The 26967-nt window shown below is 38.8% G+C and overlaps 1 protein-coding gene across 1 annotated transcript; it reads right to left on the bottom strand.

Annotated features, from left to right (window-relative positions):
• Nucleotides 1-2482: 2482 nt before the first annotated feature.
• On the bottom strand, nucleotides 2483-26026 carry LOC105437641 (tyrosine-protein kinase receptor Tie-2-like). The gene is made up of 19 exons (XM_030996925.1): nucleotides 25076-26026; nucleotides 21579-21845; nucleotides 20515-20676; nucleotides 19470-19664; nucleotides 14936-15211; nucleotides 14230-14364; nucleotides 13783-13935; nucleotides 12558-12695; nucleotides 11939-12094; nucleotides 11190-11321; nucleotides 10201-10545; nucleotides 9532-9849; nucleotides 8782-8855; nucleotides 7922-8162; nucleotides 6920-7022; nucleotides 6281-6422; nucleotides 5433-5508; nucleotides 4757-5004; nucleotides 2483-3533 (listed from the first exon to the last, which is right to left on the bottom strand). Exons 1-19 carry the CDS (start codon nucleotides 25143-25145, stop codon nucleotides 3357-3359), a joined length of 3408 nt encoding a protein of 1135 aa, XP_030852785.1. The 5' UTR covers nucleotides 25146-26026; the 3' UTR covers nucleotides 2483-3356.
• Nucleotides 26027-26967: the final 941 nt, after the last annotated feature.

Raw genomic sequence — 26967 nt, 5'->3', positions numbered from 1 at the left:
TCGCTGCCGACTATGCCAACAAGGCTGCTGTTATTGAAGAGATACACGGACACCAGTTTTCTTATTAAACCCGTTCGCTGTTCCTTTTCATTTCCCGCTAAATATTTATCCACATAGACCTCTACACACAATTCTACAGACTTTCAAGAACTTAAGCAGTTACAATACTAAAGAGACTCGGTAACATTGTTGAAAATTAATACAAAAATGCATAATTTGTGTATAAAATGTAACTTATTATTTCCTTCTGCTGTACTAACCCCAACATGTACAAATAATATCAGTATCATCATCGAGTCACTACACAAGCCGGGCCTGGACGCAGAACCTATAGCATACCTTGACGTCGAACACTTCCAGGTCTTTGCAGCTGTGGTGTGGGGATATAATTAAAGGGATCTGGGAGGAGGGAAAGGTGTTCGTTTTTTCGTCTGTTCCTCCCAACTTTCGCAGATAGTTCCTCTTTCTTTTTTTGTAGTTCTACACATAGATACGACTCAACATGAGTTTCGAAGACAGAGAGGGGACGGTACCGCCTAAGACCACGTATAACCCTCAAGATGCGAAGGTCGAGAGTTCGAATCCCGACACGACACTGTGGCAAGATATTAACCAGCACTTGCCACTCTCCACCCATGTGTAAAATGGGTACTATACTTGCCGCGGGAGGTGCCTTTCTTTTTCTGCATTCTGCATTCTTAATTTTACACTTATATACGCAGGATAAAATAATTTACTGATTTGCTTATAACAGATGGTGATCATAATTCTCTCCAAAAATAATTTCACATCACTTCGTTTTTTTGTAATAGTTTTAAGAGGAAATTTAGGAAACTTCTCTTGTTAATTCAATTTTCACTCTAAAATTCTTGAGAAGACCGCTTTTGTCTTTAATGCATGCATGGTATCCGTGATTCTATGTCTAATTATATGCATCCGCTTTGTGTGTATCTGTTTTTATTTGTACGTGTCTATGCTTTTATTGGAATTTGATTTAATTGAAAACTGACTGAAATGTATTCAAATCAAAAGATTGGTAAACTTTATACAATCTAGCCATAAAATGACCGAATCGGTTAAAGAGAAGGTTGAGTTCTGGGGAGAGGTGAAAAAATTATTTTGAGCGTTATTATGCAAGTGTGAAAGTACATCAGAGAAAATAAATGTTCCCTAAAAAGCATGGCTCTTCAAATGCCATCATATTCTAAATATGACATGTAACAGGTAGGATTGCAGCCCTTTCACATTCCCGCTTCCTCTCTTTCTTCCCATCTCTAGTGATTTCTCTCTCTCTTTCTCTCTCTCTCTCTCTCTCTCTCTCTCCCTTTTTCTCTTTTTTCCCCTCTCTCTCTTTCCCTCCTCCTCCTCTCTCTCTCTTCCCCCTCTCTCTCTCTTCCCCGCCTCCCTCTCTCTCTCTCTCTCTCTCTCTCTCTCTCTCTCTCTTCCCCGCCTCCCTCTCTTTCTCTATCTCCCTTTCTCTCTCTCTTTCCCTCCCTCTCTCCCCCTCTCTCTATCTTCCCCTCTCCTTCTTGACGCCTCCTCTTTCTCTCTCTGTTTTCTTTATATAATTAAGTAGGCTAATGTATGTTTTATTTAAGGCGTCATTAGACGAACATTAGAAGTGGAAACTTAATCATTGTCATTAAGAGAACAACTTTTTTGTCCTCTTAACGTTTGCACGTTTTATTTCTCATATAAGGCCTATTTTTATATCTGTTTACAGCTATTGAAAGATTTGAAACCGAAATTCGTCAATGTGACTAGAAATCAAGTAACTTTTAGCAGCGTAGATTTATTAGAATCTAACAATATTTGAATAGATTCTCGTTAGGTGACCCTCGTATAGAGTCTATTCACATTCGAATAAATATGACATTTCAGAGTACGAATATTGGCGTGATGCAAAAATGCTAATAAGTCCAAGAATACTATGTATAAATTTATTGATGTCACTGAAATCTTCGTCGCATTATATATATGCATGTATAAATAGCCACCATGTCTATCTAGTGCTTAACAATTTTGAAGATATCTATTTATGTGCGTGTGTTCTTTGAACTGAAACTCTGGCACGACATAACGCAAAATTGTAGAGTTGATTGGCTTGGCGGTGTACCACAATATTGGACGACTTGGTATACACAAAACATAAATGCCTGGCAGAGCGGTGCAACATTTCCTGCAAGTGTCAGGGTGGCTATACATAGGTATTTTTTATTGACATTTTAGTTATTTTTAGTTTGGTATGTTATAATGGAACACAGGAGACTAGCGGCATTAGCATCGGTTATGGTAACCAATCGGCACAGGTCTTACGTATTCTAATATTCTTCTTCAATATTCTAATTAGTTTCCCTCATAATGTGAAATCAGAAAGAGAATAATAATAATAATAATAATAATAATAATAATAGCCTAATAGTCCACTCCAAATTTTTATTAAACCGAAACGGAAATTCTTTTTGCCCAATTGATCGTGAGCCCGGCAGCCAGATCGACGTTGCTCTATCCCTATTGTTGAACGCCAAACAAGGTAGCAACAACAATGTTCTTGGTTGTAGGAACTCGTTGAGAAATATTTTATGCTAAATTTTCGATGGGAAAAGTAAGTTTATTTTCTTTTACCGCTTCAAAACATCAAGGAAATGCCCAAAGTATGTTAAAACTGAAAATCTTTGATTTCAATCTACCATATCTTTTGATTCCGAACACGCATATTCATATATATTATAAACATATTTAAAGAAATGAGAGCCAAGTAGTAAAGATGGGCCACTGCCAGATGTGGTTTATATGAATCAGTCCAGTGTCTAGGCAGCGTCTAGGCTTCGCGTTCGTGTTCACTGGTGCGGAACATATGACCGATCATCTCTACCCTGATAGAAGGTGTGGTTTGATAGTCATGAATTATAGTCTTCCACACATCATGACATCCAAAGAACCAGACTCGTATCCACTCTTGCCACTTTCACTCTTTTCCTTTTTTCGCTGTAATATCTATAAAGTCTCCACTCGGACGGCAGGGATGAGTATATTCTACCAAACTTCTTTTGTACTCGATATAATATTTCAAAGGAAGAAATGAAGAAAAAGAAGTTCTTCTAAAATTTATATTAAAGTTTCCTCAAGTTGTCCTTGTATATATTTCCAAATTATATTCATGTTCATAAACATCTGTAATACGAAATAGTCGATCGAAGCTTCCTTATTTCCCTTTAACGTTTTCATATACGTTTTAAAATGTATCAAATCATTCGCCTTTATTCTATAGTCCATCGTATGAATCGAATCTGTCTCTTTCAGAGTTCAAACAAACTACGATCGCAATGTAAGAATCAGACGACAGCACCGATCCATTAACGATAGCTGTGGATAATCGTTTCGTTTTCGTTGGCGAGTATGGCGAATCGCATAACCGGAAACCGCATTGGGTCGATGTATTCGTATTTATGTTCGTCTTCTCCTTTCGGTTTTGGCTTGCGGCTTGATTTCGTCAAGCTGGCGGTAGCAATAGGCGTCATATACACGTCATCCTGTTGTAAAAAAAAAATAATAATAATGAGAGGCATTCGAAAACATAGAAGTTATTTAACTAGTAAGGCACTTTATATACAATAATTACCCTGGTGTTAAAGGGATAACGTGCGATTTTCAAAGTGGCTAGATTTAGATCTGGGCCTGTTCGCCTGGCTGGAATGCTCAAAAATTGGAATGGATAATGTGCGTAACACAGTGTAAAATCGACATTTAATCTAATTACCAAGCTAATAATTTCCCGTAAAGCCTTTGATCACCATTTTCAAAAGGCATTATTTCAAAAGGCATAAAATACAACACAGTTCAAATTTTAAAAAAATGCAAATCACATGTGATAAACAGAGAGTAGAGAAGGGAGACAGATATATATTATATGCGTGAAGAAAATGGTCTAGGGACGTGAGACGTAGCTGTACTTAACACGTTTATTACGAGTTGAGAATTTTCGCACTTATAAATGGAGAGTCTGGTAGAGAATGATAAAGTAAGAGAGAGAGAGAGAGAAGGAGAGAGAGAAAGAGAGAGAGAGAGAAAGAGAGAGAGAGAGAGGGGGGAGACGGTGTAAGATAAAGAGAGAGATTATATTAGAAAAGGAAGTTGACGACTCATGAAATAGATCATTTCCTATTTTCACGTATAACCTATGTTTTTTCAATTTTTGATATCAGATTGAAAGTATCATTTATGTATTGGGAGTGCGTTATAACACATAGTACGAGGAACCTGATCGAAAAGACTTTCACAAATCAGGTCAAGTGCAATCCCAATACTCTAGTGTATATCCCATATACATTATGTTCCGATTACGTAATAGGTAAATACAATATTCGCGTGATAGGCGAGGCTAGCGAAAATAAGAGACTTTGCGATTTTATAGAGGTAACCTGATATTTGGACCACTAATGCCAATTGCATATTAAACGTCACTTTGATTGAGTTACTACCTACGCTCATTAAGCCTGTGAACGCAGTTCATGAGTGCGTCAATATGGCAGGTCAAAGACCAGTTGGTGACGTAGTCTTGCGCCAATAAAAACGCGCGTTGTGTGCACTCCATTGTAACTGGATTTGTTGGATATGAATAATCGTCCCGTGTGAATTAAGAGCACACGCTGTGATATTATAGCAAGGTTTATTTGAAGGATTGAAAAGAGTCTACAAAAACCATAAAAGTCGTCTTCATGAGGTCAAAATGGGATTCCCCTCCCCTTCTTATTACCATAAGTTTCTTTCCGTTCCCGTTTCCTTTGAGATCACTGACGCGCACTGACCGACGAGAGAAAGCCACGGTGTCCCTCAGCGTCGATAACTCATTGTTCTTCTGCGCACGCATCCTCTTTCGAAATTTTCGAAATCTGACCACGCCCACAAATAGACCAGCCAATAGGAGGAGCCCAACGAACACGCCCATAATGCTCAGGCCAACTTTCGGTCCGTGGATACTACTCCGACCATGAGCGAGGAGAGCTGAAAAGGAACAGAGAAAATACAAATGTAAACGCAACGCATCAAATCATGGGCAATCACAATACCGATTGCATTAGAATAGGAATTTCTTCAAAATGATGCAACTATTCAGAATTAGAATACTCGGTAAGTACAAGTATTTTTCCATTCTTTTTTTAAACAATAAACGCAGGCGCCCAATTAAAAAAAGAAGAATTACGCTTGCTGGTAGTATTGATCATCATCATGTTGATGATGTTGATGCTACTATTAATATTGCTGCTATTTCTTATAATAATAATAATAATGATAATTATAATAATGATAATAATAATAATAATAATAATAACAGTAGGCTACCAGATAATAATGATAATGATAATGATAATATTAATAATGATAATAATGACAATATTGATAATAATAACAAGAATAATGATATATAATACCTGGTGGTTCCTCTTGAGTTGACACAATAATTGGATCACACCAGTCACCAGGAGCTACATCGTTCACCGTCCGAACCTATAAGGCCAATAAATTCATAAAGATCAATTCTCATTTGACTGCATCCGAAAAAACTATAAATTGTCAAAGTTATAATTTATGAAAGCAACTTGAAACAATATGTTTATGGCGTTCAAACTTCTTAAAAAGTGAATTGTTACCTTGTAATTTCAACAATACACATAATCATGAAATTCGATTTTTGTAATTTTTCTTTGTTTGGCAAGGGTGTATCAAAATATGATAATAAGTGGCTGCGCACTTTCAAACTGTTATTACCCTGGAATAAGACCCAGCCGCCCTAATCACCATAAACTGCATTTCAAGAAATTTGTTACTCGTTTACAGATTAAAGTTTTTTTTTTCTTCTCGGAAGTGTCGAGGTGCGGTTGTTTAAATTGACTCTTAACCTAAGGGCCTAGGGTTCGAATCCAAGCCCGACACTAACGTCATTTGGCCAGACATTAATTCACATTTACCCGCGCTTTACGCCGTCGAGTCTGAAAGGGCTTCAGCAGAACAAAAAAAACTAACTAATTTGTTAATATATGACGCGGCAAAATCACGTTGGATTTTTGTTTTGATGATGTAATGTTTAATCCACTTCACATTTCCATATCGCGCAAGCCCTCTTGTCCCGCGCAGTTGCCATTCATTTAACACGTAAAGAAAAAACCGAGGTGGTATTCTTTTTTGCGCGGTTTTACCGCACCATAAGAAAAACACTGCGATGGTATTCTTTTTTTTTGCGGCAGTTTACCGCACCATATTTGAACAAGCCTTCACTCACCTTGAAGGAATACGAAAGGTTAGCTACAAGACCTTTCAGCTCATACTTCATCTCTAACGATGTATTGTTGATTTGAATGGAGTGTGATTCAGCAAGATCATCGTTGTGATCAGCCCAAAACTTGTATTGGAGCTCAAAAAATCTGTCATACGAGAGAGAAAAAATAGAGAAAGTTATACATGAGTATTTGAATAAAGGTTAAGGATTTGAGTGATTGATGATTTATTCTACGCAACTGCTTAAGCCTCGTTGGGAAAGGAAGAAAAGAAAAAGAGAGAGAGAGAGAGAGAGGGGGAGGGGTCGTTGGAGGAGGGGAGGGAGAGGAAGGTAGAGAGAGGATGTGTAGGGTGTGCGTGGAGTTGTGTGTGGAGGGTGACAGAGAGAATTGTAGGGAGAAAGAACTTATTTTACAGGATTTAAAGAAGAAAGAGAAAGAGGATGTGAGTGAATGAGGGAGAGAGGAGACAATATGAGAGAGGGAGAGAATGTTAAGGGGGACGAGAGAGGGATAGCAGCGTCTGGAATTCCCCGCTTCATGTGGACTAAACCAATTTCAAGTTGTTGTAGCGCTTCAAAAAGGGGGAAGAGGCTTCATCTGCTCAACCCCATATTGAACTCCCCAGTAGCTAGAAAACTGACCTTATTTTCCCGTTGATATTTGATGGCGAAGGAGTTTCCCAGGAAATCAGAGCGCTCTCTTTGGTTGGCTGTTCAACAGTCAGATGAATAGGAGGAGGTGGAACTGAAATTGATTTGAAATTTACCGCAAATGAACGAGAGGTGCAGGGATAACTCATTTTCAGATATTAGAATGATGTGATTCATGACATCTATTTTTTAAAAATACAATATTATACAGTGCGTCTCAAAAAAAAGTTTACAGTTGAAGAAATCTCTTACCGAATAAATATTTCATTTAGGCCCATCATACACACTGAGGTTATAGTGTATATTGTCGGAAAGAAAGTAACCTTTAACACGACCATTTTCGAACTTGGGTAGCCTCTAAATCATGCTGTTAGATATAATCTTACAATATATTTGAAGAATATATCTCCCTACTTACAATGAAAAAACACTTCTACTGTAGTTAGTTATTGTGGAAAATATACTATATGAATGACTTTCGAGGGGGAAGTAAAGTTCATAGGTTTTCTCGAAGAATTATCATAAACCATATTTTACAAGACACGTGGAAATACGCAATTAGGCCACACAAAAAAAAACATGTTTGGCGTCGTGCCTTTTTAAAAAATAGGAAGGAGGAGGCCTTTTTTTTCTTTTTTTTTCTTTTTCAAAATGGCCGCTCGGTACATTTGCCCTGACAGTCGCGCTATTTTTCAAGATGGCCGCCTGCATTTTTTTAAAAATCAGAAATTGATCAATTTTAGCAGTGTTTTTCATGTGTTTTTTCTTTTAAAAAAAAATTTAAAAAGGAGGCGGCCCCAAAAAAGGAAGCGGGCGTGGACGCTAAACATGTTTATTTTTTTAATGGCCTTATAGCTTAATTGACAAAAGTAACAATAGCTTATTTTCTATATTAAATATGTCCATAATGTGCATTTTAGCCCCGTGCACTGATAAAGCCGAAACATTATGAAAACCTCAACCACTTGTTCATAATGATATTCTATAACTCACTTTCTTGCGGAGAGAAAACCATGACTTCTTCGCTTCTTTCCCCTTCTCCCGCTTCATTTAATAAACTTATACTGACGAGGTATTTGGTGTAGACGTGTAGTCCAGTCACTACTTGGTTGGTGACTGTAGGAGTGAATAGTCGCAGCGTCCCCGTTTCGCTGTGGGCCGAGTCTATCTCTCGATAATAAATATTGAATCCCACCAGACCAGATGGGCATCGTATGACGGTTGGATCAGGAGTCTAACAGTGCGAAATAAATAAACGTTTTGAAAAAATGTTTACAAGAAAGAGATAAAGCATAATGATTGCGTAATATTTTTCTACTAATATTTTGTTTGTTTTTTAATATTTTATTTATATTCTTTTATAGACGGTAAAAAGCCACAACATTGGCAAGACCGGTTTCCATTTGGGCCGTATCAAACATTGAAGAAAAAAAAATATTGTGAATCTGATAAATAAAAAATGATAATGATATAGTCGTACATATAGGTAGATCAAAAGAAAATGAAAAGTTTTGTCACAAAAGGCAATAATATTACACAGTCATATAACAATATATAGAAATGATGTGATGTGAATAGAAAATACGTCATCCCCGCTCATTACATTGTCTTCATTCACCTAGTTAGACCGCTACACCCGCCCACCCCACCCCTCCACAGACCCCTCCCCAGGACGTCGATCAATTACATGTATGTGCCCCCCCCCCCCCAAAAAAAAAAAAAAAAAAAAAAAAACTCTGGCTACGGCCCTGCCCCTCCATCCCATGACACAAGTGTCTCCTAGATGGCCACACCCATGCTGTGCCACCGGTTATCAATTTAATAATTTTGTCATGATTGACATAGCCAGCAACCTGCCAAGCGACTAAGATCTGTCCTGGAAACTTCGTATCGCTGGATGCTATCACAGTAGGTGGTCGACTCGGCACTGCAATTGGAAGGAGAAGAAGATCTTAATTCCATTCAACTCAATTGTATTGTATTGCATTGTATTAGTATTATTTCATTTTACTTTGTTGCTTTTAAGGTATTGAACATGTTCAATAATTATAAGTTAGACAGTACCACCTGTGCTGTTAGAAACGTCTGTATAAAGCGCCCTATAAATGTAATTATTATTATTATTATTATCTTAATGTATCTATATTTCCTTAACAAGAAAGTAAGTTCATAAACACAAAAGTAGTAACGGTTACAGCACTTGTTCATGTATCAAAAGAACCCGCTTAATTTTATAAAAACGTTTCAGCATTTTGTAAAGACTGTCAATGGTACTCAAATGCTTTTACATTCAGTACCCAATTTTAAGCTTCTTATTTAGGGTTGGTCAGTTTTAATTGTTATTAGACTGTTATAGGTAGCTTTATATTGTTATAAAACTGCAGTCTTCATTATTGATGCAATCTCTACTAAATCTTTACGCCAGCTCTAGTCAAGTTTATGATGAAATTTGTCGTTTGCATCATTTCCTGACGCGAACACCGTACCGCACAGTATATAGTCCTACATCTGCAAGATAACGCCTCGTGTGCAAAGGACATACGTATTTATGTTTAATCTTTCAGGTATTTAGATGATCTTTTATGATTGTTTAAACCCATTACCTTGGCAGAAAGTCCGGACAGTCGTCCAAGGGCTAGGCAATCCTTCACCTCCTAGCCCCTCCCTCACACCCACCACACTGACGTCATACCACGTGTGAGGTTGAAGGTCACGCTGCGTTGCCGACGTGCGGATCGCCGGTATTCGATCGCCCCTCATCCAATCGTTTCTTCCGTTCAGACGGTAGAGCACGACGTAAGCAACGAGAGGCGGGTCTCCGGTATGGTCCGGTCCGGTAGAGCTCCACGGCTGCCATCGCAGGGAGATGCTGGTAACTGTTTGCTCCGTGATTATCGGTGGATTGGCCATCACAGGTAGAACTGGGGAATCAATTCAAAAAAATAATTCATTTATGTTTCATTAACTTAGCTCTGTAGTTATCTACTTAATATATTTTAAACAGAAAGGATGCCAACTAAAACGGTCAGAAAATGATATTAAGAGTTGATTTATCAAACTTTTAAGGTATCCATATGTTACTGCCCATTGTACAAAATGTGCGGTTCTGGTTTTGTAATTACGACCGTAATTACCTACGGTACACCAATCAAGCCTATGAAGAATATTAGGAACATGCGTCCATAACTCAAAAGTTTGCACTTAGCATTTGTATAAGTTTATGAAATATGGGCCCAGTCAGATGAGACTATTCTGGGTTTTCATCAACTTACCGTACGTGTCTGCTGGAACCTCTCTGCGCGCCAGAACCTCTCCATTGGCGCCCATCACAACGCATCTCAACGTCTCGTCTGGTCTTATACCGTCCACACCAAACATGACTGTTTCGCTTCCAGGCTCTACCACGGTACCCAGCCGGAGCACCCCGGCCTGGCTCTCACCCCCGGAGATGCGGTAGAGCACAACGGTAGAAGCCGATGGAAGAATGGCAGATGGGCTTCTCGAAAACGATGCCAACGACGACGATGACGATGAGAGTGACATGGACGATGTAATGGTGCAATTGAAGGAGGCTGTCTGTCCCGTGTTTACTCTGGTTGTCGTCACGCTCGAGATACCTAGAATAAAAAACGATGGGAATAATTCAGGGATGCATAAAGTTTCGAAAGAAACTCCATATATATATTTCCTATTATCGGACCCATATTAAACATAGGAACTCTTGGAAGAAAACCAGTTGAATAATTCATTCGACTACATGCTTGAATTAATTTCTCTTGTATAATTTCATTTATTTATGTATTTATGTATTTGTTTTTCCGAAATATTTAGTTACACTGGATAACAAGATACATTTTAACTTGTTTTACACCGTGGTCATGGTATTTAAGACGTCCACTCAAAATAGACTTTAAACAATATAGTTAATTGAGCCATTACCTATTTCAAAATGGTAATCACAGGAAACATGAGAAATTGCATAATATCTACAAAATAATTAATCCAATCAACATGTGGGGGACTATGTTATATTGATTAAAGCTATTGACTCTCTTTCAGATGTCTTTGGTTCGATTCTCGCTCTGTGCTTACACCCTTGTCCCTCTAAATCCAGGTGTCAATGGGAATATGGCAATGGCAATATACATTGCAGGGCCAATATGAAGACCAGCAGGAATGCTGATAAGGCTACCCTGGGTAAATAAGACGCATTTATTAGTTTTCCTTGATATTGAAAAGAGGGAAATAGATGTTTTCCTACCTGCATGACATGTAGGCTTGATGAACCGATCAAAACATCTCCCACTACATTCTCCAGTTTCCGGATGGCATGCATCGGCATGGCAAGGGCAGGTATGCGAGCATCCAATACCGAATGTACCAGGCCGACAACCTGCATGACAGTGTGAAAATTATGTATTTTATTTATTTATTGATTAAATTATCGATTTAGTTCGTTCATTTATTAGTTTAAAATGTTTTTTATTATTTATTTACACATTTTATTTATTTCTTAATTGTTTTATTTATTTATAAAAATAGGCATTTATTTATTGAGCTATTTGTTTATTATACATTTAAACCACCATTTTAAGACACCGCTCTCCATAATAATTCATTAGCAGCATATTAAGTAAGCCCTCATAAATGTCCTCATAAACTTTTGAACATGTCAATATACTAGAGTGAAAGAAAGCGGATTTGCAACATGACAAACTTGCAATATAACATTTTGAAGAGCTAGAATAAGAACTTGATTTCGAACAGATGCTAAACAGTAGAGATATATAGATAGATTTCTGGTGCTCAACAACATATACATAATGCTAGATATAGATAAGCGCATGCAAAGACATCCAAGTCTATTTTGCTCTTTATAAATTCATTGTTTAAGAACAAAATGGAATACTAAAGTAAGTACAAAGAGAAAGAGAATATTGAGACGGAGAATCAAACATATAATAACAAATAGTCAAACTACTTTAGAACGGAGCATGGTAAATGTAATACCTGAGCAATGTTGACCATCGTCGTATACAGCAAACCCAGGAGCACATCGTTTCTGAGGACATTTGCCGCTCACCTTATCACACGCCACGCCGTTGTCACAGTAACACTTACTAAGACACGCCGCTCCAAAATACCCCTTTGGACAGACATCAGGAACTAAAGAAGGTGACATAAAGGAAGGTGAAGAATGATGGATGCCTTTATTGTGATATATAAACAGTCAGGTTGATATTATTTGCTCGTAAAATAGTATTGCTTATCATCGATTTATCCCTATTGCACTTTTTGAATTTCAGCGCAAGTTAATAGGCAAGAAATACTTCATGGTTTTCTTCAATGAGAACAATAAAATAATACATGTTTTAATTTCAAATACCGAGATACTGTTAAATTCCTGAAGATGTTTTGTTGAAATATAATTTTGACTTAAATGCTAATTCACTATTTATACTTAGTATCATCATTGCTAATTAATTTTCAAATGTTTGCCGAAACAGCTAGTTATAGGCACAGTCAGTTTTATAAAATCGTACGGTGGGTTTCCGTACATATCAAAATATATGACACAAGTACAATAACAAATGACCACAGAGTAATTACACATCAGACAAATACGAACCTTGACAATTCACCCCTGACCAACCGCGAGAACAACCCGATGGTGATCCGAGGCATTGACCTGTAAACCGGTCACAGTGACCCGACGCGCAGTGACACGATTGAAGACACCCGGCACCGTATTGACCTGCATCACAATCTACATGGGAAAAGAAATGGACGTCAGACCTTACTTTTAGTTTCAATGAATCATTTACAGTGGCATCGTTAAGGTCTATGCCTAGCTCTCAAGGTTAGTGTCTGATAATATGTTTGCAATTACAGTGTAACGAAAGATGGTATAATTTCAATACGAGAGGATGATGATCAGGATAAATAAGATGAAACATACTTCGTCACCATTTGTTGTGGGAATGATGTCATCTTCGTCACCCTGTCTTGATGGAATTATATCTTCGTCACCATGTGTTGATGGTATGATATCATCTTCGTCACCCTGTATTGATGGTATGATATCATCTTCGTCACCCTGTCTTGATGTTATGATATCACGTTCGTCACCCTGTCTTGATGGTATAATATCATCTTCGTCACCCTGTCTTCATGTTATGATATCATCTTCGTCACCCTGTCTGGATGGTATGATATCAAAAGTCCTTCGTCATCCTGTCTTGATGGTTAATATCATAATCGTCAGCCTTTCTTGGTGATGTATCATCTTGATGAAACAAATTTCGTCACCCTGTCTTGATGGAAATATAGCATATCCGTCACCCTATCTTGATGATATGATATCATCTTCGTCACCCTGTCTTGATATTATGATATCATCTTCGTCACCCTGTCTTGTTGATATATCATCTTCGTCACCCTGTTTTGATGATATATCATATTCACCATCCTGTCTTCATGTTATGATATCATCTTCGTCACCCTGTCTGGATGGTATGATATCAAAAGTCCTTCGTCATCCTGTCTTGATGGTTAATATCATAATCGTCAGCCTTTCTTGGTGATGTATCATCTTGATGAAACAAATTTCGTCACCTTGTCTTGATGGAAATATAGCATATCCGTCACCCTATCTTGATGGTATTATATCATTTACGTCACCCTGTCTTGTTGGTGTGATAATATATTCTACACACTGTCAAAGACCTCAATCTTTTGTGGGATGACGCCCTTACGTGGCTCTTTAACTCTGATTTGTCACTGTAACTGCAAAATGTCATACAAAAGAAAAATATCCCCATCTCATCTTCTCCCCATGTCCTGTTGTGACCTACCTGCTTCACATCGAAGTCCCTTAAATCCAGCATTACAGGTGCAGCCAAATGGGTCTGGAAGGCAAAATTGACTACCTCGGCATGAGACAGATTCGTCAACTGATGATGAACATCGAAACTCGCACGAAACACCAAAGCTGTTGAAACCACATGCTGAAAATATGAATATTATTTATTCCATTAACTATTCTAGGTATATTAATGGATTCGATGAACGATGAAGACGACTACATGTATCGTGATTTTCTTATACCATAATACATATTTATCGGTCATCAGTTATCGGTCAGTTTGAATTCAGTTTGACGGTATCACTGCGGTATAGTTCCGACTAAGAATTGTCCTATTAAAAGTCTACACATTATGTCACGTTGTAAAATAGACTTTGCTTGGTTATTGTCCAAAATGACAGTTATCGCTCTTTGAGGAGGTCAAGAAGAAGAGTACCTTGTTCGCAGTGCTCTCCGGTGAAGCCGGGAGGGCAAATGCACCATCCTGTCACGTGGTCACACATTCCACCATTATAACAAGCATCGCATACCCCGGTACAGCGAGGTGGATTCCATCGACCAGTCGGGCAACCTAATGTGAAAGGAAGATGTTGATATTTGAATTCAATAATTTCCTTTTGAAAAGGGCACCAACCGCTTATTTTCTGGTAATGCTACATCTTTGATTGCAGCGAATATCATGCAAGCTGAAAGAATATTAAAAATACAATTTTATTTTACCATTCACAAGAAATATTTGAATAGTCCAACAATCTAATCCATTCTTAAACTCTTAAACAAAGTACCTTTCACACATGTTCAGGGCAATCGACCAAAAAGAAACCACACATTGCGGCAAACTAAATTGGCATAAAGACAGGTGCATTAAATAATATTGTGGATATAACAACATAGAGAGAAAGCTTTTTTAAGGAAAATTTGTGGCATAAAGACCCTTTTCATATTATTGTGCCATACTTTGAATGTTTTTCTTTATTCGAGGTGATAGTTGATAGTTTGCTTCTTTGTCTAATTGAATTATTTATTTTTTGTCTGGGTTTTGGCAAATTACCATGTCAGGTCTACACAAGGCCTTTCACGTGTATGCAAGATTAATATCTCATCCTTAATCATAATCATAATCATAATCATAATTATAATACCTCGGACAATGAGCCTCACGATGCCATGGCGAGCCTGATTCCTCTCATTTGCATAAAAGCATTCATATACGCCAGCAACGGTCTCTGTGATTGGTCGCCTAAATGTGACACTGGCCAATCCCGACATGTCTTCTATAACTTCTTGTCCATTTCTACGCCATTGAACCTGATTGGTCAGAGCGTCGGCAGGGCTGCGAAGGGTCATTGCTAGTGTCACATCTACGTCACCAAGGCTGACTGTCTTCGTAAATCTTCCATCGGTGGGAATGATTTTCGCTGAAGCAAAATAAGATGAAAGCTATTAAAGTATTCCAATTAATAACATCAAATGATAACTTAGACTTGAGTAGAGCGTTTTTCCTTATCATGATAGTTGTCGTGTATACTGTATTCATTATTTCAGGACGGTTAATTTTAACATTGTTTGAACTTGTAAACCTGCATTGGCTTCGCACAGGAAACAATTTCTCCATTTGGAAATAATGTCGACATGTATTTCCTGACATGTATGAGTATCTGTATATACGAATGTAAAAAAAGAATGAATTTTCTTTTATTTGCTCAGTGAGAATAATTCAGTCAATAATATATATACTTATCTGTGAATGAAACGAAAAAATTTCTTGCAAGTATTGCGCGCCTCAAAAAATATTGCAGTTATAAATATTACACATGGTAAAATAGATCCACAATTTACATTTGAAATAAGCTTTGAAAAATCAAAAGAGTATTGTCACAAAGTCCCCCTTCTCTAAAAAAAAATTGCAATAACATTGGCTATCTTAACTGTGTTTCTTAACACAGACTTATTTCTCAAAAATAGCATGTGGTATTTGAGATTTCGATAACCATATACAAAGGGAAATGATCATTTAGAAACACCCGCGGTCCGAGAGGATCTTGGGGGAGGGGCTTGCAAGGGCGCATTTACGTCAAACTAAATCAAATCAGATCAATTCAATTTACTGAAATAGATTCCAAAATTTTCCGATATTTTCATCATAAATTACATACACAAATAGGGATTCGTCAAGTTTACATTAATATGCACCTACAAAAGGGAAAGCAATTACACAGTCTGTAATAATCATCAATGTCCTAGTAATGGAAACAGGTTAAAGTCAACATATGGCTCGCTTATATTTAATCAAGTCTTTTTAGGGGGTCTTGATATTCATATAACTTTTTTGTTGAGGGGGAGGGGGGGGGCTTGAGCTTGAGCTCCTAAAGCCCCCTTTTAGAACCGCTTTTTAAACGAATGTTCAAGGTATTGCACTGTTTACAACTCCATGCACTTGAAAATTCACTATACGGAAGTGCACTGACTACTCATGGCTTTACCTTTGATCAGGTGTTGATGGCATTAGAAGGAAAGAATAACTTTGAACTTTCATAACCTCCTACGCGCGGGCCCTAAAAGGTGCAAAGATAAAATCTATGGAAGTGTCATTCCAAGCATTTATCAGAGGGCTTTTTATTCAGTGGCGTAGCGTGATCCAGGCATTGGGGGGGGGGGCGCTGACGTTTATGGGGAGGGGCGTTGGGCTTACTACGTGGATGAAACGCAATGTAACAATGTCATCGAGTATTAAAGGGAAAAGGGATTGTATCGAGTTATTTTCACGACACCAGTTCTTCCTCTCTCTCTCTCTCTCTCTCTCTCTCTCTCTCTCTCTCTCTCTATCTATATCCCCTCTCTCTCCCCTCTATCTCTCTCCCCCTCTGTCTCCCCCCCCCTCTCTCTCTCTCTCTCTCTCTCTACATTCTGTTCCCCTTCTCTCTTACTCTTTTGAATGTGGGGGAGGGAGGGGAATATTCCTGTTCCATCGTGCTCCCCTGGCTACGCCACTGTGCCTGATTATATTTTAGATATAAAAAGTATAAACCGCAGAGTTCATTGAGAGGTATGCAAAACCGTTACAGCAAAACAGAACAAGTATGATTTTTGGAAGCAGATTTGTCTTTAACTATAAGGTGTCTCAACAAATTACGTAGACCATGTTTGGTGTACCGAAATATTGCAGTTTCGAAATAGTTCTACTGAGTAACGAAGGAAAATTTACAAGATTGCATCAAAGCGTCACAAGAAACACTGCTCCTCGATGTGGTCCATATTTTTACGCTACTAATTATTTTGTGTGGTGGTGATGGTTGATGATGTGATGTTGTTTTTCTTGTTGACGTTATTTTTGTTGGTTTGGGGGGTATCGACTGCCTTATATATTGAGAGTTCTATTTCATATTCAATCCCACAAAAGATTAAATTTCTTAACATCGAGGCGGAAGGGTGTCAATTCATATGCGTATCCATTAATTGCTAGGCGTGTGTGTGTGGGGGGGGGGAGAGGGGTAAATGTATCATGTCAGCCTTATGTGCAGTCGATTTCTTTTCCTTGGCCTGCATATGGTGGTATAGGGGTTGGCAATTTGGGAAATAATTGAAACTGCAACGTTTATAAGTGAGAGTACAATATTTTCCTCATCCGGCTATGTAAGTCACCGGAAACAGAAACGCGAACATTATTTCCTCCAACGTCATGATGGCAGAAAAGAGACGTCAACCCGACAGTGAACTATAAGCACTTCAATTTTTTCGAAAGTACACTATACCACACATACACGCACACACACCCACATACTCGCACACATACGCACACGCATCCAACGTCTTTGCATACCCATACACAAAGTATTAGGGTTAGGGGCGAGTTTGAAGTATGGATTTTGGCATAATCTTGTTGGCTCAAATCCGAGTCCCTCGGATAGGAAATGAAACCATAGGATCACCACCACCATTATTGTTGCGTACCTGCAAGCAGAGCATCGCATTTCTAGTATTAATGTTAATGAATTATCTATCAAACAATCACATCAGCTGATTAAGAAAACTACAGAGCACAGGGAAAATCAAATTTGATTATCTGGTCTTCTTATTAAAAGTGATAAAAAGTCATAGATCCTCCAAAAAGGTCATTTAGGCAATATAATTAGTTAAGGTATTCAGTGGACACGTTAATTGCAGTGAATTAGTTTCGGGCCAGAATGATAATGCCACCGAAATAAGACTGCAGTATGCCATTAAACACCAAACAATTGTCAAGGTTTCAGAAAAACATTTTGATTCGATACAAAAAGTCCTTTATCCAAATGCGTTTGTAGTAAATTCCCTCAAATTTCGGTCGACAAAATCCCGGTCGTTATCATGAGATGTAGGGAAGGTAGAGTTCAGGGATGATTATTTTGCCATTAAAAACGGTTACTGCGAATGGATACGGTTTGTTCAGCAAAGTATTACCAAAACGAAAATATGAAGAGAAGGATCTCGTTTATAATAAAACAGTGTTAGCGTTGACAACATGTTCCAACGAGGAGGAGATTGCTACCTTCACTGACAAGCAATGCTGCCGGTGGTGGTGGTGGTGATGATGATGATGATGATGATGATGATGTTGAGGATGATGATGTTGATGATCATAATGATGATGGAGATGATAATGATACAAAGGTAATGTTGATGACAACCATAATTAAGTTGGTGATGGTGATGGATGTTTTAGTGGTGGATGTGGCCGCAATGTTGATGATGACGATGTGTTGTTTTTATACTCTCATCATGACATTTTGCGTTTTCTCTACATGTAAACAATCCTTAAAGCATTTTTTTTAATTTGAACTTCCTTTTACAAATGGTTACAGCATTTTCATAATCACGTACGACCTATGTTTAAACCATTTCTCCGATATCTTTACTTATTTATTTTTAAAACTATTATCAACAGGATAAATGGATGTGCCTAACAACAATATAAACTTCCAGACACAAAATGAAATTAACGGAGCATGATGTTGATGTATTTGGAAACAACATGAATTTGAACTCACACAAGAAGGTTTCTACTCCTTCAAAGTTTGCGTGAACTTAATTTGTTATAAAGGGTTAGAGGGGGTGGGCGCACATAGATGATAAACATCTTTATAGGTTGAAAGGGTTTATTTGACGCGTTCATCATATCATTTATGACTCAGTTGTAAGTTTTAACAGATTGTAATCGTTACATTCAATATCTTGATCTGTGCATGGTGGTGAGGAAAGACTGATAATGCTTATAAAACAGGAAAGGGAATGAACAGATTAGAAGCTTCATGATGTCAAGGTTACGTGTGACGTACACGACCATGGCCCACGCCTAATTCTGTCAGTAGTTTTTCTTTTATCTTTGGTTGAGGGAGGGGGAGGGGGCTTTATTGATTAAAAGTTAAATTGCATGATTATTATTTATTTAAATGTTATAGCTATCCAGGGATATACCCCCTCCCCCAATCGATTAGCAACGTAATTTTATAACAATAAAAATGAGAGAGAGAGAGAGAGAGAGAGAGGGGGGGTGGAAAGCGGGGACAGACAAAGTGAAGTGAGGAGAAAAGCGTTAACGAAAAAGCCCGAGAGAGTGGGGGGGGGGGGGGGGAGGTCATATCTAAAACTCAACACTGTCAAGAAATCCTTAACTTCCTATGGTGTATACAATGTACTCACGATTTGACGTCAGAAAGACCCCAACCACTGTCGTAGTATCTTTGCCAGGCTGCGATCCCTGGCAGTAGAAGGTCCCAAATCCACCTGTACCACTGGTAGTCAGGTCCACCGCCATACCATGACCTCCTAGTCTACGCCCTTCTGGAAGGGACCACGCCCCTACTGTGCCCCCATCTCCAGTCTGAGAATATCGGCCTGCAATGATAGTAGCCGTTTGGTCAAACTTACTGTTTAAAGCCCCAACATGGCCAACACATTACATGATCCAACGAAGATCCGATTTCGAAAGACATTGCAATATTATTAACCCAACATTATTGACCTAGTGCTGTTTAGTGTCACCATTAAGCAAGATTTTGGCATCAACTTTTGATTACTATGAATTACACATACACTACATTAGAAAGGGCAAAAATCGGAGTGAAAGGTCCTTTTCTGTCACAGTATATTGTGCCATTTATGAAAAAGAACGTTTGAAATTTAAATTTGGCAATAAATTCTATATATTGGCAAAGTAAAAATCACTCTTTATGTGTACATTTTTTGTTGTTTGTGGGTTTATTCAATATACCAGTTGACTTAGACAAAAATAGATCAAGTAGTCGAAAGGTGTCTGAATTAAAGAGAGAGAGAGAGAAAGAGAGAGAGAGAGAGAGAGAGAGAGAGAGAGAGAGAGAGAGAGAGGGAGAGAGAGAGAGAGAGAGGGAGAGTGATGGAGATGATGATGATGATGATGATAAAGATGATGGCGATGAAGAAGAAGAATAAGAAGGAAATAGAAAGTATGCAACAGAAAAGATGAATCGGGAGGAGGAGGAAGAGGAGGAGAAGAAGAAAAAGAAAGAAAACACTAAAACATGAAAAAGTAGGACAGCAATAAGGTTTTTTAAAAAGGAGGAGAAAAAGAAGAAGGAACAGGATGAGAAGATAGGGAAGATATGAGGAAAAAGAAGAAGAACAAGAACAAGAAGAAGAAGAAGAAGAAAAAGAAAAAGAAGAAGAAGAAGAAGAGAAAGAGAAGAAGAAGGAGGAAGAAGTGTGATACCTGTTGAGAGAGTCGATCTTCCCACGTCTGGCTGGCTGAGGTAACAGCTGAAGGATGAAGATCCCTGGTCCACCCCTAACGGACTCACCATCCTCATCGTAACACGTACATAATGATCGGGGCTTAGAATAGGACTCAAAGTAGTTTGGACTCGTTCCGTACCTAATGAGAGGATGGAAGAGAAGGTTGAGTTTTAAGAAAGATAAAAATGGTTTGTTAGTTTTTTTAATTCTTTTTAAGTTAGTGCGGAAGAATATCCAAGAAAAAGTGTATCCTAAAAAGTATTCATCTTCAAATAAAATTAATATCTTCTTAGATCAAAGAAGATTTATTTGTAATAATTGGTCAAGAAAGTTCCGGGAAGATAATAAACTGTATCTATCAAGAATAAATCATATGGTCACAATCATGAGATAACATTATTTTTTAGTACTCTTTTAATCGACGTTGTTACAATTTATTAAAAGAATCAAAATGTTCAAATGAAAATCATGATTACACGAAATCTAAGGGTTTGGAAATAAAACTAAAAAGTAAAACGTAGGCTAAATTGGCCTCATTTAATATTTCAAATGACAAATACACGAATGACAATGAAAAGTAAAACTATCTTTGAAAGCATTTTGCATTTAATAGCATCATAAAAAACACGAAAAACTGATCAAACTTCTTTTACGTATACAATATATCATTGACTTAATATTAATCCAAGAGATTAAGAAATGGTGTAAAACCGATTTATTCTTATCATGAAAGGTCTGTTCTGCACTTCTAATATGACAATTAGTTTTCAAATTAAATCTGAAAACAAGAAGAGAGGGCGAGTTGTGATTTCACTAAGCAGATGACAAATTATGATAACAAATTAGTTTTCCAAACGAAATAGCACCAATGACAATCAAGGAAAGGGAAATGAATTACGTTGATCCGTAGCTAACTAGTTAAACAATCAATCATGTTTCTTTGAGAGTTTTTGGAAGTTCCCACAAGTTATGATACAAATTGATAATTTTTCCAAACATAACGTAATATCGAAACTTGAAAATAAACCGTTGATGACTCACTAGGACTCACACGCGTAGTAGCAACCACATTTGTCGGCTCCACCGGAAGGGGAACCTGGCGTTGTTTTGGCTGAACCGGAAGTGCAACCACTGTTTGCGTCTCGGCGACGGCAGGCTCAGGGATGACGTAAGGGGAGTTCGGAAACGGGAAGACGGGACCAGGGTTCGCTGGTTCCGGAAAGACATAGCTTTGACCGTAGTCATGACTGGGCATTTGCTCATCGGGAAGAGGATCAGCGTAGTCTGAACCCTCGGCCCAAGGAAAATCTGTGAGAATCAGTGAAAGACAGGATATTGAATGGTTATGTAATCGCTGTTTTCTAAATCTCACAGTCTTTTCAATTATTTGAACTTTGGCGTTCTCACGCTTTTTTTTTGTTGTTGCAGTTTTTCTTCTTCTAGCTCTTGTTTTTTGTCGCTCAATTTTTCATAATGATAAAGGATAGGAATCCTTGCCTGATAAATTTGACAACAACACCACTCTCCTTCTCAAAACCCCAGTCACACAAATAAAACCAACACCAGACTGACAACAGTCCGATCAAATAGTAATATCACCCTCAATTACCTTGAATCGATCGGTTTGAACAGGAAGCTGTAATGAATGGAGATCCCGTCCAAGAGGCCCCTTTGAAGTCATCCGTGGCACCGCGCGTCTTTTGTTTCCCCTACCGTAATCCCCTTAATCCCCCTCCAAAACCTTACAGCTCCCTAGTAGCACTAAGTCCTCCCTTTCCACACACAGCCCAGCCCAGCGAGCACGGCGGCTTTTGCTTTGCCGGCCCGTACTTTGGGTGAATAGTGGTGCTAACTTGACAACTTCTAGCCCTAAATCAATAAATGCGCAAACATATAACACAATTTCATTTAGTTCTTTAGGAAGATAAACCTTTGGACTACCTTCCTAGCTAGTACAAATTTCGGAAATTTTCGGAAAATGTCAATAATTAGATGAGAAAATCATGATTATGAAAATCTTTCATTCGCTCTAACTCATGATTTCCTTGGTCGATTTCGCTGGTTAAAATGGCCATGTCTTCAGTAGAGCTATCCGAGAACGGAAAACGCATTTGATGACTAATAGAAAGTTGCATTGGTCATAATGTTGTGAATTCTGCATTTTATATGTTATAGCTAAATACATCTTTCATGAACATGACTTAATTTGTCGGTGCCACGCATGGCTTCAAAGCCCGATGCTTGCATATTTTTGCAAACGAGTGAATAGAGAACTTAGGGAAGCAGATGGCGTTGCGTAACATTTCGTACTATTTGGAATGCCAGAGAGGGACTGTGCATTGATATGGACAGCTGTAGATGGAAATGATGGCTGGAGAGGGCAGGCGCGGATCCAGGATTTCTTAGGGGAGGGGGCCCAACTTTTTTTTTTTTTGCTCCCGAAAATTTGAAAATCGCGCCGGCCGAAAAGTCGTTCAGTGGGGGGGGGGAGGGGAGGGTGGTACAGAGCACAATTTTTTTTTTTTTTTTTTTTTTTTTTTTTTTTTTTTTTTTGCTCCCGAAAATTTGAAAAACGCGCCGGCCAAAAATTCGCTCAGGGGGGGGGGGGGGGGGGGGGGGGGGGGGGGGGGGGGGGGGGGGGGGGGAGCACATTTTTTTTTTTTTGATCCTCAAAAAAATTTCAATTTGCACCCCCCCTTGAGCGCCAGGGGGGGGGGCCCAACCCCCAAAAATCGTAAAAATCACGTGATTTTACATGATTTTTTTCTCAAGGGGGGGGGGCCCGGGCCCCCCGGGCCCCCCCCCCTGGATCCGCCACTGGGAGAGGGTTACATTTCTTTTTGTTAAGCCAGGTTAATCTTGAATAATTTTCCCTCGGAAAATTCTTTCGAGACGGTATCTCCATTCATTACAGCTTCCTGGTTTGAAGAAGATGTCTGTTCGGTGGTGTGACATTAGTATTACAAGGCAATTCTCGTGCTTTCGGAATACAACGTCTGCAAATTTTGAATTATAACCTGCAAGGAACTGCGATGTTCACTATAGGTTTATTCAAGTTCGGATTTTTTCTGCAAATCTCCTAGAGTGGTGTATCCAGATATTTAGAAACAGAGGGCAAGATCCTCTTGAAGCGGGGGAGGGGGGGGGGGGGAGGTAAACATGGATAAGCCGGCATGAGTAGGTACTGTAAGGAGGATTGATTTTTTTCCTTCTTCTGAGCCGATTTTTAAATCCTTTCAGAAAAGTGGGGAGTTTGTTAAAATAAATGGGGAATGGGACTGGTTTTTGTTACTGTTTCCGAGATGGGACATCTCTCAATGACACAGTTTCATTTATGGGTTGTCTTAAATTTTATTGCGCAACAAATAGGGATATAGAAACAAAAACATACAGTACTAATGGACCATGGCTCAGTGTTATAGAGTAGTCTTGTAACAGGGAGATCCCGGGTTCGAAACCAAGTTGATACGCTAGTGCCTTTTGGTGAGGAATTAATACTCATTACCAAGTCCCGCAGAGAGGACTTAAAGCCGACGATCCCCTATAGTGGTTGACTTCTTGCAAGTTATACTTCTATTTTCTTCGCATTCAGATAGAAACAAAACACCCACCAAACCTAAAATAAGTATTCCCCCATTCGATTTCTTTCTTATTATCTATATGAAAGAATTCATGACAACAGGATAAACGACTATCTTTAAGTTAATATTACACATTAGTTTTGGGGTGCAATATTCATGTTAAAAAGGATTATGTGAAGGAAACTGTTATTACAGGAAGCGATTATAATCCAGTTCTAATTTTGGTTTAATGATGAACATAATACTGTTTCTCTCGGGAACCCACGTTTACCAACTACTTTATTCACCTGTTATACATACATCACTATAAACATGACGGACAAAGAAAGAGGACAAAATATACAGTTTCTCATTATACCCTCAACAATTTCTGTGGTAGACAAAAGAACATCCCTTCACTGCTATTATGTAAAATAAGTACCCTCAACAATTTCTGTGGTAGACAAAAGAACATCCCTTCACTGCTATTATGTAAAATAAGTAGAACGGGTGAATATGCATGTGACACCTGTTCTACACATTTTTACATAATAGCAGTGAAGGGATGTTCCTTTGTCTACCACGGCAATTGTTGAGGGTACAAAAGCTATCATCTTCGATTAAAATGAAAACGATAGAAGGGGTGAAATATTTCCCCATTCTTTGGAACTTAATTACGTAATACATGACGCTATTCATGTAGGGAATGAACGGTCATGAGATCAGTTGGAAGCTGGTGGGAAAACTCCTAGACCCAAAACACAAAAAGAGGAATTTCTCACGGTTAGTAGATTTTGAGGACATTTGTCAGTATATTTTATCCGAAACCAATCGGTCGTTTCCTAGATTTCCTGACGGTTTGATAATGACTTTCTCAACTTTTCGAGGTCTCTATCCATCGCGTGCTATTAAATGCACCTGCTAGGTTTAGTTAAAAGTAGCCCCTTCAAAATCTTAAAATAGGCAATGCAAACTTACCTTGCGCTACAGCAAGATGGCTCCACATCAAAAGAAGATAGCAGATATTAATCATCCCCGATGATACCATGATGTCTTGCTGATGATAATCTACCAATCAGGACTTTTTTGTGGCTTTGTATGACGTAACTTTAAGAAAATGTCTCTGCTCTATCGATTGTCCAGAAATGTAGAGACATGAGACCTTGAATTATGTCTCGAAGTATACTGAGACTTTGGATTTTGTCTGGAGGTGCGGAGAAAGCAGATGAAGTCTCAAAAAACCGAAACGGTGAAGTTGAGTCTCGAAATGCCGAGATCCTGAATTATGTCTCGAAAGACCGAGACCTTGGATTAAGATGAGTGTTCCCGATGTTGTTCTCAGAATGCAAATCCAGCTTACTGTATCGTCTGTCAAGTCTCTCACAGTGCTGACGACGCGACGTATAAATCTCCAAATCCTCGAAAATCAAATCTGGATTGTCTGATTTTTTGCTGTTTCCGACTTCAGGTTTTATAACCATGTACATTGCATATCCGGCTAACAACTATCCCAGTTTGACTAATACCGCGTTCATGGGAATATATATTTGGGCTAGTATTGCTGTTTTTGTTATTCGTTCCTCTTAATCTGAGCTCTTGCACCGTGAGCATCGAAAGTTCATCTAATCACTCGATGAGTTCATTGGTCAGAATACTCCCCAGAATGATAACATTCACGAAGAGCGCAACCGGCAAAGCAGACGGACAGACGGACAAGCTCTAATTGTATCCGTTATGAAGAAAATCTGAGCTGGTAGAATATAATGTAAGATCGTAGTAACTGACACGACAGCTCTTAGCTCTTTTAGCTCTGATTGTATTTCTGATGAAGAACAAAACTTGGTTGAGAAAGGGCTATACTGCACGCGCACTGGAAGGCCTATGTAGCCAACATGCAAACTGATTGTATGCGGATGGGGGTAAAAAGAGATTCTGTCGGGGTACGCCACTGCAAGCAGAAACAATGGTTATCTCTAGGATGTACGAGAGTTCAACCATAATGCGACGAGCATTGATCCCTATCCATAAAGCAAAGGTATACGTGTCTGTGAGACAGATACAACGAAAGAGGGGGAGAGAGAGAGGGAGAGAGAGAGAGAGAAAGAGAGAGAGAGGAAGAGAGAGGAAGAGAGAGAGAGAGAGAGAGCGAGACAGGTGGAGACAGGCAGAAAGAGAGAGAGAGAGAGAGAGAGAGAGGGAGATAGATAGAAAGGACGGGAAATCTGGCTGAGAAGGAAAAGGTTATCATTGTTTTCATCATTACAATTCAATTCTCGTCTCCCTTCGGTTCCACTGTCACCTCATTTCCCCCACCCGTCTCCTCCCCCAAGCCTCTCCTCCACTAAAGTTTCTCGCACGTTCTCTCCTCCTCTTCCTCTCTCCCCTCTCTCTCTTTCTCTCTCTCTATCTCCTGATCTATCTTCCCTCTAGCCTTCTAGCCATCCGTATTTCTCTTTCTAGCTTCATTACATTTGTCACATGGAGATGGTGGGGAGAGAAAGGAAAGTAGAAAGAGAGAGAGGGAGAAAGGAGGAAAAATAGAGGGAAGTCGTAAGAGGTCAAGGGGGAGAAAGGGAGGGAAGCAGAAACAGAGAGAGAGAGAGAGAGAGAGAGAGGGTGAGAATGAGAGAGAGAGAGAGAGAGAGAGAGAGAGAGAGAGAGAGATAGGGAGGGGATGAAGAGCAAGATAGGGGATAGGGTGCTGAGAGAATGTCTACTTTTCCCGAAAGTGCTTTACCAGTAATATGATTTGTCTGCGAGACAGATAGAGGCGATGATAACATATACAAAGATAAAAGAAAAATGATGTACAATTTGAACAGAAGTGGTGCATATTGGTTTATCTGTCTTAATCTCCCCTCTTCATTCGA

Source organism: Strongylocentrotus purpuratus, unplaced genomic scaffold (genome assembly GCF_000002235.5).
Source record: "Strongylocentrotus purpuratus isolate Spur 01 unplaced genomic scaffold, Spur_5.0 spur5_scaffold_3, whole genome shotgun sequence".
Lineage (NCBI taxonomy): Eukaryota > Metazoa > Echinodermata > Echinoidea > Camarodonta > Strongylocentrotidae > Strongylocentrotus > Strongylocentrotus purpuratus.
The sequence above is the reverse complement of the archived record's forward strand: the minus strand, read 5'-3'. Positions and strand labels throughout refer to the sequence as shown.